The following is a 19,358-nucleotide window of genomic DNA, read 5'->3' on the forward strand; positions in this document are numbered from 1 at the left end:
GCATTTATTCGCCCCCCCCCCCTTTTTTTTCAAAGCACGTTCTTCGCCCCCCCCCCCCCCCCCCCTCAAAAACTTTCACGTGTCATTTCCCGGAGAGAAACACGTACTCCAAATTATTGGTGAATATGTCTCTATCAATACCTAGCCTACACACAGTGGCGTAGCGAGGTCGGGTGTCACTCGGTGGTGCGGCACTTAATGGTGTCACCCCCAGAGGCGTAGCTACCCTTTCCGGGGCCAAACTTTCAATTTGCGATTTGCCCCCCCCCCCGTCCCTCCCCCCGTCCCTCCCCCCCCCCCCTCAAACTTTCGATTTGCACCTCTTAAAAGAGTATTTTACACTCGAATTAATCACTTAAGTAAAATTATCGTTTTTCTCTCTATATTTTGCTATTTTTTGCCTTGGCTTCACCCCCTAAATGGTATCACCCGGTGCGGTCCGCACCCCCCCCCCCACTCGCTACGCCACTGCCTACACATACACGTAGGCCTACACGTAAACCTTTTGAAATGAAATGACACGGAATCAATATTAACGTAAGCGGGGGTGTAGTTAATCGTTTGCGTTGGGGGATTAACGCAGGGGGGGGGGGAAGAGAATAACTTTACATTTCACTATGATTATAAAAATGTTTTTAGTTTCCTGTTTTAAGCCTATGTGAGAAAATTTTCCGTGCGAACAAATAACGAATGTTTTCGATTTAGCTTGAAAGCTGTGTGATTCACGGGCTCATGGTCAATAATCATATCAACTTAAAAAGGTTAAACACATGTGTTACGCACGCTACTGACTTATATATACATATATATATATATATGTAGCGTAGCGAGGGGGGGGGGCGGGGGGGGGGGGGGGGGGCATATGTCCCCGGGCGCCGACCTTAGGGGGGCGCCAAATTGAAAGTTTGAGGGGGGGTGCAAATGAAAAGTTCGAGGGGGGGGGTGCAAATCGAAAGTTTGAGGGGGGGGTGCAAATGAAAAGTTCGAGGGGGGGTGCAAATCTAAAATTTGCCCCCAAGGGGGCGCCAAATTGAAAGTATGTCCCCGGGCGCCGGGAAGGGTCGCTACGCCTCTGTATATATATATATATATATATATATATATATATATATATATATATATATATATATATATATATATATATATATATATATATATATATAAGTGTGTGTGTGTTTATAGAGCTGAATTTTAACCTCCAGCCAATAAAATCTGTTTGCACATTAGAACTAGGGATTAAGATTACGGCTCAATAATCCTTAAATCCAAAGTTTGAGTGGCGGCCTATGATGCAACTCGGCGTGCTGTAGAGGATGTCTCCGCTGTCGACCCTCGTCTGAACGTTACTCCCTGCTTACAAGGTGAGATAAAGAGGCAGATCAGATCGACGAGATAAAAAGTTGATGAATTGCGAGGCTGTGGGTCACGCTAGGACCACGTGTTTCTACTCAATGTCAAGGACGGGTAAAATGGAAAAAGAAATCTTCAAAAATACTTTATTATTTTTTTTTGGGGGGGGGGGGAGGGGTGCTTTGGGGGGGGGGGGCTTCTTTCTTCCAGATATTGACTTCTATCCCTACGGTAGTAAAAAAAAATAAAAGCTGCCTACCTCTTACATTCTTTAGTAAAGTTGTTTCATCAACGTTTCTGATCTGGTTATGGTTACAGAGGCGTAGCGACCCTTCCCGGCGTCCGGGGACAAACTTTTCGATTTGCACCCCCCCCCCCCCTCGAGATTTCGATTTGCACCCCCCTCAACCTTTCAGTTTATTTTTCCAACCCCTCGCTACGCTACTGTATGGTTATAGTGTGTGTAGGGGGGGAAGGGGGTAGGTACCCTAAAAGATTTATAATAATAAAAATGGTTTGAAGTAGATCTATTCCTATTTAATTGGTTCAAGGAAACATTTTAACTTACCGTTGCTTATGTTGGAATTTAAGATTAGTATTTATTTAAATACGGGGAGATAACTGGTGGTGAAGAGGGATGTGTGTGGGAGATCGTATGCGTTGCATTGTTATTCACCGACAGTGTTTCTTCCAGACTTTTTTCTCCGGGGGGCACTTGAAATTTTCGGGGGGGGGGGGGGGGGGGGGTAGACTTTCTTCGGGGGGGGGGGGGGCGGACACTGTTAAAAGTATATATTTTGTATATAAATTTCATTTTGTTCAGGGGGGGGGGGGGCAGTAGAGATGCCTGGAAGAAACTCTGTTCACCAAAGTTATAAATCCAATTCGACCGAAAAGAAAACTGTCGGGTGCTATAAAAAGTTGGATTTACGAATAACGGAATAGCTAAATGGCCTGTACTATGGGAAATGGGAAAGGTCTATGTGGAATTGAAAAGGAATTTATAGGCAGTGTTTCTTTCAGACACTGCTCCCTTCCGAGCACGCCCCTCCCCTTTTTGGTCTAGGGTGAAAAACTAAATTTAAATATAAAATATCTAGTCTTCCTTAACCATCCCCTCACCCTCCGGGCAGTTTCAAGTCGTCCCCCGCCCCCCCCCCCCCCCCTCTCCCTCCCTGGAAGTTTCAAGTGACCCACGGAGCAAAATGTCTGAAAGAAACTCTGAATATATACAGAGGCATGATAATCAAAATTATTTTAATCATTAATTAGGTCTAATGAAACGTTTAAACATTAATTCAGTCAGTGATAGTTTTCAATGACCGAACGAATTCTCCACCAGTCAACTCTTCGCAAGGTTAACCACAGGATGACCTCCCTTGTTAAAGTTCCCAGTGTCCGCCATTATATATCAGGTAATGTGGGGAGGGTGAGGGGAGGTGTGTGTGTGGGGGGGGGGGGGGGGTAGTGGGTCAACGTTGTGCTATAACACACCATTACAATAGGTGGAGTGGGGGGGTCGTTTTTCAGTACACTCGGTAAATGGCTATGTATGTACCCTAAAGAGCACTGACGTTGTGGTAGATTTAGCAGCGGACTACACAGTCATAATTATTTGAACACGGGCCTTTCCCGTTGGCCAATATTGGTAGGGGATGTTCCTAGTTTTAATTCTATTTCACACATTTAAGCTATTTTTTTGGCATTTATTAATATGTACGCAAATCGATTTCGAGGTCATCTTTTGATAGTGTCGCCACAGCGACAGATTAAAAGATTTCAGTCTCAGGACAAATAATTTTAGACAAAATATCCCAAGGACAAAATATCCCAATAAAAGTATCCCAACGACACAGTAGCGTAGCGAGGGGGGGGGGCGGGGGGACATATTAGGGGGCGCCAAAATGGGTTGGAATGATAAATTGAAAGTTTGAGGGGGGGGGGTGCAAATCGAAAAGTTTGTCCCCGGGCGCCGGGAAGGGTCGCTACGCCTCTGCAACGACAAATGATCTCAGACACAATATACCAGAAAAGGCATCACAAGGACAAAAAAACTAGGGCAAATGATGGAAAGGACAAATTAGGCTACAGCTATAGCAGGAAAAAACAGCATGGACAAAATATCTCAGAGCAAAATAAAATGTCCACCCCCACCACCACTTTAAAAAATTGTTTCACGTCTGTGCATTTATGTCTATATATCACTGCCATTTCAAAATAGTACGTCGTAGAAACAGTAATTTATATTCGTAAATTAGTTATAGATCATTAAACCATGTATATATATATATATATATATATATATATATATATATATATATATATATATATATATATATATATATATATATATATATATATAAAGATGGAACTAGATCTATAACAGACAAAATTTCCATTGTAAATTTTGACTCCCTGTACAGTAAACCTTGAGTAGATATGTGGTGACCTACTGACCAGCTAGCTCGATCGTTACGATTGGTCAATGGGATCTACGCCGATAATGTCGATAACACCATATGTTCCCACTCGGCTTAGAGATTAGACTCGTGCCTGCTAGTAGTTCTTATTTCACCGAAAGTGAGAAAAATAATGCAGTAGGTGATTCAAAACATGACTACGAAACACAGACAGTTTTGAGAAACAATTAGTACCCTGTACTTTTACGATAAAGAACATTTTGTAAATGAGAGCAGTGGTTGACTTAACCTTTCTTGGAGGCACTGCTAGTGCCCCCCCCCCCCCCGGAGAAAAAAGTCTGGAAGAAACACTAGTTGCCTAGCAGACTGTTTTGGGGGTTGGGGGAAAGCAAATCCAGTAACCAATCAGGCTGAAATTGAAGTAATCAGGTCATACTGTGCACACATGTTATTAGTAATTAGGGCCTACTTAATATAAATTGTTAGAGAAAGTCTCCAATTTTACCACCTTAAATCAAATATGGAACATATCGCCAACATTTAAACATTTATGATCTTATAGAAAAGAAAACATGTTTGGGTGTTATAGCGAACCCGCAAGTTAAAGTTTCGGCAAATTAATTTTAAAATAAAAATGTTCTCTCTTCCCATCTCACGTGCATCTCACATTAAGTTCCTACCTATGAAAGAAAAATGAAGATGATGGGGGAAATTACATAAGCGGGAAATAAAAATACAATTAGTGAATTGTTATTTTAAAGGCAACTAATAATCATTATCTCCCATATGATGAGATTTTTTGTCAAGGGAAGCTACTAGGAAATAGTAAACAAACTCAAGCTTTTTTGTAAGGATAAAGATGTATTTTGACTTCCAATTTAAGGACATTCGTCAGATTTTACACTTCATTTGTAGAACTGTAATTTAAATTACAGAAAAGTGTCTGAAAGAAACAAACCTGGCTGCCCTGGTCCTCTAGTTGGAGGCAAGCACAAATTTTAAATCCTTTGTAATGATCAATTTTTGTAAGCCCTGAGTATAAGAAAATAAAACAAGGCTCTTTAATAAAAGCATGGGTCTTCTTCTTCTTCTTCTTCGTTCTTAATTTTTGAATATGGTGGAGGATTCAGACAACAAGTCCAACTTCATGGACAAACCGGACTGTGGTTTCCAGTTTGTCAGGTGTCCCATATAATTTTTCCCTGAGTGGGGTGGGCTGGGGCCAGTGTCTGCCTCTTGCCTGGCTATACAGAGTACAATCCTGGAGTACGTGCTCCGTGTTTTCCGGGGCCTTGCCACAAGGGCACATTTCGCTACACCCAACCTTCAGTTTTTTGTGCATGTGTTGATTTAGTCTGTTGTGGCCTGTTCTAAGTCGAAAGATTATGTATTGTTGTTTTCGTGTTAAATTGTAATAGCCGTCGTCTTTAATGTAGTGAGGGTGTGTGACAGACCACATTTGCGTTTGTTTGTGTTTAATTATTCTTTTTATTTCTTTTGGGTGTAGCGAAATTTCCGGTTGTGGTTTCTTTCCCCCAATTTTTGCCAGCTGGTCTGCGATCTCGTTACCCTGGATCTGGCAGTGGCCCGGGATCCACTGCAGCACAATTCTGCTGCAGGTATTTTTTAGCCTCTCTAGTGCTGTCATGAGTGTTTGAATATAGGACTCCGGATTTTGTAGGGATTGCAGGACTGATTTGGCATCTGTAAGAAATACAATCTGACTATTCGGTGATTCAGGGTGTTCTGACAGGAGGTTTGCTGCGTGTTCTAAAGCTTCTTTTTCTGCCCTAAAATTGTCGGATAGGCTGCCTGTGGCTATTGCCTTTTCCAGGCTTTTTCCGCTTGGCCATTCAATAAGGATGCCAGCCCCGCCGTTTTTTGTGGCATCTTCAGCTGAGCCATCTGTGAAAACTCTAATCCAGGTATTGCTGGGGTACTGATCCTTAATGTGTTTATTTGTTATTTTCTTAAGTTCTTCTAGATCATAGTCAGATTTTTTTCCTATGGTGTCTATTGAGTCAATAATGGTTAAGTGACAGTGGGAGATCCAAGGCGGGGAGAGGTTTTGAGTTTTTATTGCTTCAGGAATGATATTTTCGATTTCATATTTCTTTTTCAGATTCTTTGCTTCTTTGATGAAACTTGTTCTTTGTAGTCTGGTTGATGGACTGGGTTTCTGGAGTTTTTGTTTTAGGTTATGGTTTTCCAGTGCCTCTAGCTTTGTGTAATGAGTGAGGATTTTTGATTCTCTTCTTTCTTCTATTGAGCTAAGAGCGGCTATTTCCTCCATAGCTTTTATGGGTGTTGTTTTCATGGCTCCTGTCATTATTCTCAAACCAATGTTCTGAACTTTGTCAATTTTGCTAATATTTGTTTTTGCTGCTGAGCCCCAAGCCGAGGCACCATATTCTAACGTAGGTCTCACATAGCTGGTGTAGGTTTTTTTCAGGATGTGGTGATTTGCTCCCCAGTCTGTTCCTGCCAGTTTCCTCATTAGATTAAGTCTTTTGATCCCATTACTTTGTGTGTTTTCTATTTGTTTTCTCCAGGTAAGTCGAGTGTCAAAAGTGACTCCTAGGTATTTGGGGTGGTCATTTTTTTCTAGCTCTTGGTTTTCTAGGGTAAGTTTCATTTTTTGATGTTTAGTTGATAAGGTGAAGATTGAGTAAGTTGTTTTCTTGGTATTGATGGATAAGCCCCAGTTTTTGGTCCATTTGCCGAGCTTGTCAAGTGTTTCTTGAAGACGAAATTTTGAGGTACCAATATATTCCTCTGTGCTGATTAGTGAAAGGTCGTCTGCAAACATGCTTCTTTTTACTCTCCTTGGGATGTTTTCATTTAAGTCATTTATATAAATGAGGAAGAGAGTAGGAGACAAGACTCCTCCTTGAGGAACTCCATTTTTTATAGTTACTGTGTGACTTCTTTTTCCTTGCATGGAGACTGATGCTTTTCGGTTGCTTAGGTAACCTTTTATCCAGTTTAGCATGTTATGAGATAATTGATGGTTTATTAGCTTTAGAATTAAGCCTTGCTCCCAAACCTTGTCAAAGGCTTTTTCAAAGTCGACCCACACTATTGAGGTTGTTTTTTTTTCTTGAAAGCCATCTTCTATTTCCTGAGAAATGAAGGTGATTTGGTCTTCAGTAGATCTGCACTTCCTGAAGCCTGCCTGTTCGTCTGCTAGTAGATTGGTGATTCATGAAACAACATAAACGCATTTTAATGCTTTTATTAAAGAAATCAAGTTTGTTTTTTATTTTCAGTAAAAAAAAACAACTTAAAAATTATTATTATAAAGGATTTTTATATTTGTTATTTTCTAACTTTTACTTTTAGTAGTTTTGAATTTTAAAAATTAAAATGATATAAGCGACCCATGCTTCTATTTATATAATTATTCAAAGGGTGGTGCATTGTAATATATATGTTATTATTATTAAATATTCTTTTTAGTGTATATACCAAAGCTTGTTATTAAAATGTTTGTTTTTTTTAATTTTAAGTATTCATTTTTACAAGCTTAACTTGATTCCTCGTACATGTCTTTTTACTTACTAATAGGTTAGTCATGGGTTCATAACTTGCGAGTGGAATTTCGTTTTGTTAAAAAGTGAAAAATGAAAATACAAGACAAAATTATTCGCTGCAGTAGAAGCTAGACTAGTGAACATAAGCGCTGGTTTAAGTTCCTTCAATGAAGTAGCAATTCAGTAAAACTGTTACATTACAAAAAATTAGAATCTTATTGTTTTTTAAAACAAAGTGTTTACTAGAGGCTAATAAATATTGACAGATTTTTTTACAGAATTATATACATAAATGGTAAGATTATAATGGTTAACCATTCTATGTGAATTATTTTTTAAATAATTGTCATCCAATACAGATTTATTCTACCATAAAATAATGGATAAAACAGAATTTCTGTCATAAAACTGTTCAACTATCAAGCAATGGAATATGGCTTGATTATCTCTTATTTCTTAGAGTTGCTACAATTAGAAATCAGAACACCAGTAATACAACATGGGAATGGAGAGAAGTTTTAATCACATTTTTAGTGAAAAGTATAGAATGTGACTGCATTAAAAATGTATGGAATGCAAAGGAAGATATGATCATTAAAATAACATTGGATATGTTTAGATACGACTTTACAAGTAAATAAGTGAAAATTAGTCAAAAGCCAACATCAACTCAACTCCTTCATGACTAGGGCAAGTTTTACTCTTTGCAGCTAATTTATGGCTTGTTAAATATTAAATCTTATAAAAATATAATCAACATTAAAGCTATATATTTCGTAATCTATATATATTATAAAAGATTACTTTCAACGAGGGGAAAAAAAATCAGCCTTGCACTGTAAATTGTTAGGCTTCTTGAATTTTTACCTGGAATGTACAATTGGCATTAAAAGCTACCAATTTATTTATTTTATTTCATTTTCTGCTTTAGCTAAAATATAAAAAAAAAATCATCAGTATAAAGGCACTATTTTTATAAATGCAAAGGTCTTTAAACAACAATTTTATCTTCAACATTAGCACATACTCAGTTATTACACATAATTTAAAAGGTTACAGTATAATTTGTAGTGTAAAAAAATAAACATGTTTTAGATTTTTAAAGCAAACCAAAAATTTTTACATAGTCAAAAAAAAAAGCAATAAATTTGAAACTAATACTTTAGATTTGAATTTAGAATATTTACATAAAAATTTCAAGAAATAATTTTAACACTCTAGTAACAGTCCAATATGGTTAATATATGTTAAAAAATTAAGTTGGTTAAGCTTTGATCCTTTGATAAAAATAGTAAATGACATAAATGGCAAGAAATATTGAAGGTGCTGTCCCTTCTATTTTCACTGCCTTGGTTCTGTCCCTTCCTTATACCATTTATCACCCCTCATCACAGCTTCAGATAATTTGCAACTCCACTTTTTCTAAAATTAGCCAAAATAAGTTGAGGTCATCAAGATTTTAAAATTTAAAGCTAAGATTTATTCATTTACATTAGCATTTAATTATTTCAAATACCAAAATTTAACAGCTTTTATTGTTTTATTAGGAAACTAAAAAACATTTGTATAATCATAGTTTTAACAGTTGACAGAAGAAGAGCTGAAGCTATTAATTTAAACCAGTTTCACGAACAAAATCAGTATATTAGACAGCCAAAATGGGACACTGGCTTAATTAAACTGTGGAATGTCTAATCAATAAACATGTCTATAAATAAAAAAAAATAAAACACTCCATGTTATTTAAAGACAACATTAAAAAGATAATAGTTTGAAATTACAGTACTTCAATAGAGCAGTATTGGTTTCTATGCGGTCTTTAACATTACTGAAAAGAAATAGACGTTACTTTTATTTGGATTTATGTTTGCTACTAAAATCATTATATTACTTTTTCAATATAAACATCACTTGAAAAGTATTTATTCAGGTAATCTGCATTTAGACAGCTAATTGGCTAATGTCGACGACACTAAATCAACATAGATCTAACAAGTGTTTAAAAAGTAACCAAATTATTGAAAATGAAACACAGTTGGAATATACCTCAATCATGACAGTGTAACATTTATGACTAGATTATTATGAAATATTGTTTTTGCAAAGTTGTAAACAATTTTTTCATTTAATAAAACTTTGTGTGGTAATTTAAGACATAATATATTTTGTTTTAATTTAAGGTAGTTAGGTAAAAGAAAAACATTTGCTTTTGTAGGTAATGAGTATCACAAATTAAAATCTGTGACAGTGTGGCAAGAACTTTAAAGTTAAGGCACTTTGCTAAATATTTCATAAGCTGCTAATATAAATGATATATCTTTTATAAAACATATACTATTACAAAGTTATTTCTCTTGGATAAAGTTAGCATGAAGACACTTTATGTTATTGTAAATGTATAAATCTCCAATATCACAAAATTACAACAATAATTTTTTAAAAATATCAATGTATTGTTAACACATTCTTGGTTAAGTACAATAAAGAGTTTTGATATTATAACAATAATTTACAATAGAAACTGAAAATAAAAAAAAGAGATAATAATAATTAGTAAACATTGTTTTCAGTTGCAGTCTAAATTTATGTATTTTACAAAATAGAATAAATGCTGATGCAAGCAAAACTGCAATAAACATAATGCTTAAAATCATAAAATACTTTAAAAATATAATAAATGAGTGGAGTAGCTTCAGTAGATAATTACAGAGGCTTATAGATTCATATGCTTATAAATGCAAAGTAGAGCACACACAAAAAAAATGACTACAATCAGTTTTGTAACAAGACTAAAACAACTTTATAACTTGTGAGTACAATGTTAGCTGATAACCAGAAAATGGAAAATTATCCTGAGGAATGATAACGGAATGCAGATTTGAGTTTGTTTTTAACCTCTTTGTGACAGCTTTACTTGTAGATATCCATTAGGTATTTTAATTTTCTTATCCAGCTATAACATCCATAATAAGCCTTGTAGCTTACACAAATTGTTTTTATTATTATGAGTACCAAACAATGTCACAATAGTAAACAATATATGAACGTGGACATGAGATGCGACATTACCTTTTCATAACATCTTAAAGCTATAAAAAGATGTGTAGCACTTTATGGTGAAAATTTTTTCTAACACATAAAAAATTGTAAACACAAGCTGCAACAATAAAAAAAAATTACATCAAACTGTGGAGATAACGAAGAAGCATATGGGGCACATTGTCACCATACATAATATATAATTATATTGAGTATATTTCTTTAATTAAATTGTAGATTTCTTTAAAGCTAAATTTAATCAGCATAAATCATTTTATATTCTATTACAAAGTTCATCAGTATTTTTATCGAATTGCTTCCTTTTTATTAAATGCAAAACTACAACTCATAGCCAAAAAATTAGGTCTTTCATTAGTTTTAAAATGCGCTATTTTAAAAAGTTATACAATTTTAAAATTCTTGAAGTTAGCACTAAGCCAGCATTGTCAATCAGTCAAGTTTAGTTTGACTGAATGACAATGTTCCTGTCATTTTAACATTTCATTAATTTGCAACATGTCTAACCCATTGCTTCCCTTCAGCAGACATAATATGTCATTTTACTGTAAAAACATGGTATTTTGATTTGCTTCCCTTCAGCAGATAGATCTCATTTTACAACATGGTATTTTGATTTGAAATCTTTTTAAAAAGATTTTTTTATTATAAAAAGTAAAGAAAGAAAAGGGCACCAACATGCTCCTTTTTCTCCAAAAATCAATCACATACTTGCATCATACAAACACATATATGAAGAGAAAGAAAAATAGATATAGTTTTATATATAAGTATACCTTTATAGCAAAACAGTTTATACATACCATCATATTTTTTGCCAGAAAAAGCATCATTTTCCAAAAATTTGTCAAACCAAATTTAAAAAAATAAACTTTCTAATCCTAAACCAATATTCAAGAATGAATCATTTTCCAAAAAGTTTGTCAAACCAAATTTTAAAAAACTAACTTTCTAATCCTAAACCAATATTCAAGAATGAATGTTGTCAAGTTATCTGAGAAATCAATTGTACAAATGTAAGCTATATTGACTACATAGAAAATAATTTCTACAAGTATAAACTTGAATTCACAAAAAAAAAGAAACTAGTCTTGAAGGATTAACAAGTTGGCAAGGCAATAACATTCTCAGGTGGCTTACTAAAGGAAACGCCCCCACAAGTGTACACCAGCACCATGACCCAGCTATAATTGAGAGATGTCGTTGCTGACAGGACTTGGTCTAGGCAATTGGCCTTCAACTTTGGCTGGTGAGTTGGTATGGTTGACATGTGTTTGGTGATGGTGTTCTACGTTAATGCTGGCTTCACGCAGAATCTTTTAAAAGAAAGTTTACAAATGAGCTCTTTTAAAAGGATTATTGAGTGAAATAAATATTATATTAGAAAAAAAGGTTATAAGAAAATTGTTTATATCATAGCACTTAATTAAGGTAAGAGGAATAAAACTTGGTAATTTTTTTAAAAATTATCATTTAAAGAGAGAATCATAGGAACTCTTTTAAGCTGAAATTTATCAAAAGGTATTAAAATATTCAGCTTTTTGTCTAACATTATATAATTTTAAAATACATCCAATGTTTAATGTCCTGTATTTGCAATGAAATAAACAAATGCTGTTGTTAGTCTTGGTAAAATCAAAATAAATCTCAATGAACTATGGTAGCAAATCCAGGAAGAAAAACAGACTGAGTCAATAAGCCATATGGTGTTTAACATGTTGCTGGCTATATGGCACATAACATGTTGACACATAATACTTAATTTGGTTGGAGGAAATACACTTTAATGTTACGATTAAGAACAAACATGATGCATGTCGATTTCTGACAATTAACCGAAAATCTAACCCTATTATTTCTGGCAATAAACAGAAAATCTTACCCTATAATTTCTGACAATAAACAGAAAATCTTACACTATAATTTCTGACAATAAACAGAAAATATTACCCTATAATTTCTGACAATAAACAGAAAATCTTACCCTGTAATTTCTGACAATAAACAGAAAATCTTACCCTATAATTTCTGACAATAAACAGAAAATCTTACCCTATAATTTCTGACAATAAACAGAAAATCTTACCATATAATTTCTGACAATAAACAGAAAATCTTACCCTATAATTTCTGACAATAAACAGAAAATCTTACCCTATAATTTCTGACAATAAACAGAAAATCTTACCCTGTAATTTCTGACAATAAACAGAAAATCTTACCCTATAATTTCTGACAATAAACAGAAAATCTTACCCTATAATTTCTGACAATAAACAGAAAATCTTACCCTATAATTTCTGACAATAAACAGAAAATCTTACCCTGTAATTTCTGACAATAAACAGAAAATCTTACCCTATAATTTCTGACAATAAACAGAAAATCTTACCCGATAATTTCTGACAATAAACAGAAAATCTTACCCTATAATTTCTGACAATAAACAGAAAATCTTACCCTCAGATGGTCCTCTACATCAGCCAGACTCTGGTCTATCCAGTCTAGAGTGCCGGGCATCTGACAGGCATTTTTTGTGATCATCACAAGGTGGCTCACAGACAGAACCAAGGCAGTGAATCTAGGGGATAGAACCAAGGAAGTGAATCTAGGGGACAGAACCAAGGAAGTGAATCTAGGGGACAGAACCAAGGCAGTGAATCTAGGGGACAGAACCAAGGAAGTGAATCTAGGGGACAGAACCAAGGCAGTGAATCTAGGGGACAGAACCAAGGCATTGAATCTAGGGGACAGAACCAAGGCAGTGAATCTAGGGGACAGAACCTAGGCAATGAATCTAGGGGACAGAACCAAGGCAGTGAATCTAGGGGACAGAACCAAGGAAGTGAATCTAGGGGACAGAACCAAGGAAGCAAATCTAGGGGACAGAACCAAGGCAGTGATTCTAGGGCAGTGTTACTTCCAGACTTTTTTCTCCGTGGGGGGGGGGGGGGAGGGGGGGGGGAGGGGGCACTTGAAATTTTCGGGGGCGGTAGACTTTCTTGGGGGGGGGGGGGACACTGTTAAAAGTATATATTTTCTATATAAACTATTTAAATTTCATTTCGTTCGTGGGGGGGGGGGGGGGGGGGGGTGTGTGGGGGCGGTAAAAAAGAGATGCCTGGAAGAAAACTCTGATCTAGGGGACAGAACCAAGGCGGTGAATCTAGGGGACAGAACCAAGGAAGTTAATCTAGGGGACAGAACCAAGGCAGTGAATCTAGGGGACAGAACCAAGGCAGTGAATCTAGGGGACAGAACCAAGGCAGTGAATCTAGGGGACAGAACCAAGGCAGTGAATCTAGGGGACAGAACCAAGGAAGTTAATCTAGGGGACAGAACCAAGGAAGTTAATCTAGGGGACAGAACCAAGGCAGTGAATCTAGGGGACAGAACCAAGGAAGTGAATCTAGAAGGGACAACCAAGGCAGTGAATCTAGGGGACAGAACCAAGGCAGTGAATCTAGGGGACAGAACCAAGGCAGTGAATCTAGGGGACAGAGCCAATGCAGTGAATCTAGGGGACAGAATCATGACAGTGAATCTAGGGGACAGAACCAATGCAGTGAATCTAGGGGACAGAACCAAGGCAGTGAATCTAGGGGACAGAACCAAGGCAGTGAATCTAGAAGGGACAGAACCAAGGCAGTGAATCTAGGGGACAGAACCAAGGCAGTGAATCTAGGGGACAGAACCAAGGCAGTGGATCTAGGGGACAGAACCAAGGCAGTGAATCTAGGGGACAGAACCAAGGAAGTGAATCTAGAAGGGACAACCAAGGCAGTGAATCTAGGGGACAGAACCAAGGCAGTGAATCTAGGGGACAGAACCAAGGCAGTGAATCTAGGGGACAGAGCCAATGCAGTGAATCTAGGGGACAGAATCATGACAGTGAATCTAGGGGACAGAACCAATGCAGTGAATCTAGGGGACAGAACCAAGGCAGTGAATCTAGGGGACAGAACCAAGGCAGTGAATCTAGGGGATAGAACCAAGGAAGTGAATCTAGAAGGGACAGAACCAAGGCAGTAAATCTAGGGGACAGAACCAAGGCAGTGAATCTAGGGGACAGAACCAAGGAAGTGAATCTAGAAGGGACAGAACCAAGGCAGTGAATCTAGGGGACAGAACCAAGGCAGTGGATCTAGGGGACAGAACCAAGGCAGTGAATCTAGGGGACAGAACCAAGGAAGTGAATCTAGAAGGGACAGAACCAAGGCAGTAAATCTAGGGGACAGAACCAAGGCAGTGAATCTAGGGGACAGAACCAAGGCAGTGAATCTAGGGGACAGAACCAAGGCAGTGAATCTAGGGGACAGAACCAAGGAAGTGAATCTAGAAGGGACAGAACCAAGGCAGTGAATCTAGGGGACAGAACCAAAGCAGTGGATCTAGGGGACAGAACCAAGGCAGTGAATCTAGGGGACAGAACCAAGGAAGTGAATCTAGAAGGGACAGAACCAAGGCAGTAAATCTAGGGGACAGAACCAAGGCAGTGAATCTAGGGGACAGAACCAAGGCAGTGTATCTAGGGGACAGAATCATGACAGTGAATCTAGGGGACAGAACCAAGGCAGTGAATCTAGGGGACAGAACCAAGGCAGTGAATCTAGGGGACAGAACCAAGGCAGTGAATCTAGGGGACAGAACCAAGGCAGTGAATCTAGGGGACAGAACCAAGGAAGTGAATCTAGAAGGGACAGAACCAAGGCAGTGAATCTAGGGGACAGAACCAAGGCAGTGGATCTAGGGGACAGAACCAAGGCAGTGAATCTAGGGGACAGAACCAAGGAAGTGAATCTAGAAGGGACAGAACCAAGGCAGTAAATCTAGGGGACAGAACCAAGGCAGTGAATCCAGGGGACAGAACCAAGGCAGTGAATCTAGGGGACAGGATCAAGGCAGTGAATCTAGGGGACAGAACCAAGGCAGTGAATCTAGGGGACTGAACCAAGGCAGTGAATCTAGGGGACAGAACCAAGGCAGTGAATCTAGGGGACAGAACCAAGGCAGTGAATCTAGAAGGGACAACAACTGTGTATACAGTAGGGATGTAAAGTCATTTGCCTTAGACAAAATTCATCTGTAACTGAGACCATTGCATATGAAAAAGTTGAGTGTTTTTATGGACTTGGAGGTCTAAGGGACATAATTCAAACTAAACAAGGGAAATAATCCCATACTTTGAGGTTAACATTAGGTCTAATGCTATCTAGAAATTAAATTTGTGTCAAATGTACATTTACTGAGCAGCAAAAATAGATTTCAAAATTTAATTTCCATACCTAGCCTCTAAAAGCCTCGGATCCAGTGGAGGATTGATGGACTGCACTATTTCATCCACACGGGGACTGATACGCTTGGAGGCTTTCATAATCTCTGTCAGGGTCTCCTGGGTCCGGATGTTGGGTGCATTGCCCATGGTCATACCAACTAATTTCTCTGTCAGGTGGTGACAGATTTTTAAAATAGACAGACAATGTGGGACCAGTCCACTGAAAAAAAAACAGAAACCAATCATTCAAAAAGTGTTGGAATTTTTAAACAACTTCAATACATAATTTTTGGAATAAAACGTTAATTACAATGTCCTGGTTTCTAGCATTATTTGACTGGTTAGGTACATAACAAAACTAGGGTGGGCTCAGGTATGTCCTACAGGAGCTAGCAGGCTCAGGTATGTCCTACAGGGGCTAGCAAACTTAGGTATGTCCTACAGGAGCTAGCAGGCTCAGGTATGTCCTAAATGAGCTAGCAGGCTCAAGTATATCCTACACAAGCTAGTGGGCTCAGGTATGTCATACACAAGCTAATGGGCTCAGGTGTGTTCTAAGGGAGCTAGTGGGCTTAGGTATGTCCTACAAGAGCTAGCAGGCTTAGGTATGTCTTACAAGAGCTAGTGGGCTCAGGTATGTCTTACAGGAGCTAGTGGGCTCAGGTGTGTCCTACAGGAGCTAGCAGGCTCAGGTATGTCCTACAAGAGCTAGTGGGCTCAGGTATGTCTTACAGGAGCTAGTGGGCTCAGGTGTGTCCTACAGGAGCTAGCAGGCTCAGGTATGTCCTACAAGAGCTAGTGGGCTCAGGTATGTCTTACAGGAGCTAGTGGGCTCAGGTGTGTCCTACAGGAGCTAGCAGGCTCAGGTATGTCCTACAAGAGCTAGTGGGCTCAGGTATGTCCTACAGGAGCTAGTGGGCTTAGGTATGCCTATAATTGTAAAATTACCACATAACTAAGGGCTGACAACCAGCCCCCTAACCAAAACCTACAACCTGACTATCACACACGTACAACACAAAAAGTAAAGAAATGAACTATTTTCAATTCACTAACTGAAGTGCTATTTCAAGTGAATTAAACAAAAGAATCGACTAACGTGGCATCATCAACCCATTGTGTGTTATTGAGAAGCTCTTCCAGCTTGGGGTTTGTCAGCTGAACATCTCCCAATTCAACATCTGAGCTTGTCTCAGGGCCCAAGGTCTCAGATGATTCTATTATTAAATGAGCATCTTGTCTAGGAGAAAAAGTATCAACAAGCATTAATTAAAAGTCTAATTAAAATTCTTAAGATTTAAAAACTGTAGATTAAATATAAACAAATCCTAAGAAACTGTAAATGAATTATTCATTTAAGATATGGCAATTAAACTTGTTTTAAAAGTAAAAAAAAAACAATTTCTGAAGTGTGATGAAAAAGTTCCTTTAAAATTATGTTTCTAGAAAAAAAATAATTGTAAAACTTTCCATTAATTACAAACACTTTCTGGATTTAAACTTTTTACACACAACCAAAACAAGTAGAAGTCATATAAGTTTTGTAACCATTTTAGTTTTTATAGTTTAAAATTTTAATAATTGCATAAATGAGTCATTTAAACTAATGACAACTAACTATAAAAATACTATCTGCCTTCAATTTTAAATGCATTTTTAATTAAATTTTAACAACTACAACGTAACCAAATATATAGTTAAGCAATTAATGTTATATTAACTGATATAATTATTAAAAACAAACAAAATTATAAAGTTTTATACCTGGATTCTTTGTTGTACTGCTCAGTGATGGGATCAACCTTTTTACATCTGTATTTCAGCACCAGCAACAGCGCAACCAAGGCAGCAACAAATATAACAGCCAACACACCAATAGCAATGGCTACAACCAAATCCATGCTGAACTTCTAGTTCTGAGAGAAAGAATACCACATTAGATACATGAACTCGGCATAAGTATTTACTGCTGATGTGTTTAGTGATTAATAATGTAGGTTGAATTCATCATGTAAGTTTTACAGAGAAATGTTTTAGTATTGATAACACTGGCTGAATTATAATTTCTAATAAAAATCTGTTATTTTTAAAAATAGACAGTATTTTAAATGAATCATCTTCATTAACTTATTTTTTCTACTTTCAACTCATAAAAGCATTGTGATAAATCAAGAAGTTTAGACTTAGAACATACAAATAAGGATTTTTTGAAGATAAAATAACAGTGCTTAAAATAAACATAACCATAAACATCATAGTTAGACTAGAGTAAAAAAAATTTAATTAATTTAGAAAAATCTCTCACCTAAACTTTAAGCTGCTATGTCACTATGTAATAAGGAGACACACCTCACGAATCACATTTTGAAAACCAAGTCATCTGGAAAATAAAACTTCATTTAATTTCTAAAATAATATTTTTAGATTTTTTAAATATGCCTAAATAATAACCTTGTTAGTTAAAGAGTTACACCATCCGATCCTTGAGTAAAGCATGTGGGGGAACAGGTTTCCATTGTGATTGTTGGACATTTGCATACCGTGCCATGTACCCTTTTTCTTCTTCATTCTTAATTTTAAGTGTTGGAAGGGATCGAGCCTTATCTGACAAAGGGTTTGAAGCCTTATCTGCCAGAGGGTTTGAACTCGAGACTTTTTCGAATTTATCAACCATGAGCTTTTGCTGACTCGACCACATCTCCATCACAGTTTATGGATAAGTGTCAACTGGTTATGTGCCATTGACGTCATTGACTCCGATTTCAGCCTGCTTTTCTTTTTGGATTTGCTTCCATAGCGCCTTTATCCAACCAAGAACAAACTATAAGGCAGGAGTTGTTTGATTTTGGAGTTGTCTCTCCTAGAAGAGTGGCTGTCCCCAGCTAATGAGCCTCACTACCCGAGGGTTTGAACTCGAGACTTTTCGGTTTAGCAACCATGAGCTTTACCGACTTGCCATGTACCCAATAATTCTCTATTTCTACTACTAGTTTAGTACTATCTAGTAGTATTATGTCACTTATGTTATATAATTTATATTAGGGCCTATAAATTTTATAAATATTAAATAATATTTAGATCTAGATCTAGGCCTAACTAATAGCCACTAATAGGCCCCTATAATATATTTTTTTTATATAATATATATACTATTTTTAACTATAGGCCAGGTAGATCTATATTAAATATTATAGTGACTTATAGTCTAGAATCTAAAATTCTAAATCTTTTAAACTTAAATCTAGACTCGATTTAGATCTAGACTAGATTCTAGCTAGATAGTCTGACTGATAGATCTAGATCAGTAAGATAAGAATAAGATAGATCTCTAACAAAAACAACTTAACTCTGAGTCTGAATCTAGAGTAATCTAGACTAGAGACTCTACTAACTCTAGTTAGTAGTTAGTAGTAGTAGTAGTACTAGTACTACTACTGATGATTCTAGACTAGACCTAGATCTATATCTTTATCTACTCTATCTAGATCTCTAGAAACACTACTCTATAGTCTATAATAATAATATATCTATCTAGATTAAGCCTAAATGTAGATCAATTATCTAGATCTAGATTCTAGAAGTAGGAGTAAAGTCAGTATAGGCCCTAAAGTCTAAAGTGCCTAAAGTGAAATATTTTATTAGTACTTGCTTCTTTATTTACAAAACAAAATATGGTGTCTCAAAACGGAAGTAAAAATGTAGGGTAGACTACTCTATACATTT

The 19,358-nt window shown here is 36.8% G+C and overlaps 1 protein-coding gene across 1 annotated transcript; it reads right to left on the minus strand.

Moving 5' to 3' along the window:
• Positions 1–7,805: 7,805 nt before the first annotated feature.
• On the minus strand, positions 7,806–19,316 carry LOC131937629 (transmembrane protein 98). The gene is made up of 7 exons (XM_059295212.1): positions 19,285–19,316; positions 17,941–18,015; positions 17,400–17,551; positions 16,735–16,875; positions 15,646–15,855; positions 12,821–12,941; positions 7,806–11,676 (listed from the first exon to the last, which is right to left on the minus strand). The coding sequence occupies exons 3-7, from the start codon at positions 17,534–17,536 to the stop codon at positions 11,545–11,547; spliced, it is 741 nt and encodes a 246-aa protein (XP_059151195.1). The 5' UTR covers positions 17,537–17,551; positions 17,941–18,015; positions 19,285–19,316; the 3' UTR covers positions 7,806–11,544.
• Between the last annotated feature and the right edge of the window lie 42 nt (positions 19,317–19,358).

This window comes from Physella acuta, unplaced genomic scaffold (assembly GCF_028476545.2).
Source record: "Physella acuta isolate Inbredline_101_S28 unplaced genomic scaffold, ASM2847654v3 ptg000215l, whole genome shotgun sequence".
NCBI classification, from domain to species: Eukaryota; Metazoa; Mollusca; class Gastropoda; family Physidae; genus Physella; species Physella acuta.

Excerpts from the sequence above, each read along its gene's own strand:
- LOC131937629 (XM_059295212.1), bottom strand. The coding sequence starts at position 17,536 with ATGGATTTGGTTGTAGCCATTGCTATTGGTGTGTTGGCTGTTATATTT. Across the intron at positions 16,876-17,399 it reads CAGTACAACAAAGAATCCAG|ACAAGATGCTCATTTAATAA; the intron begins GTATAAAACTTT and ends TTTTTCTCCTAG. Across the intron at positions 11,677-12,820 it reads ATGTAGAGGACCATCTGAGG|ATTCTGCGTGAAGCCAGCAT; the intron begins GTAAGATTTTCT and ends TTCTTTTAAAAG.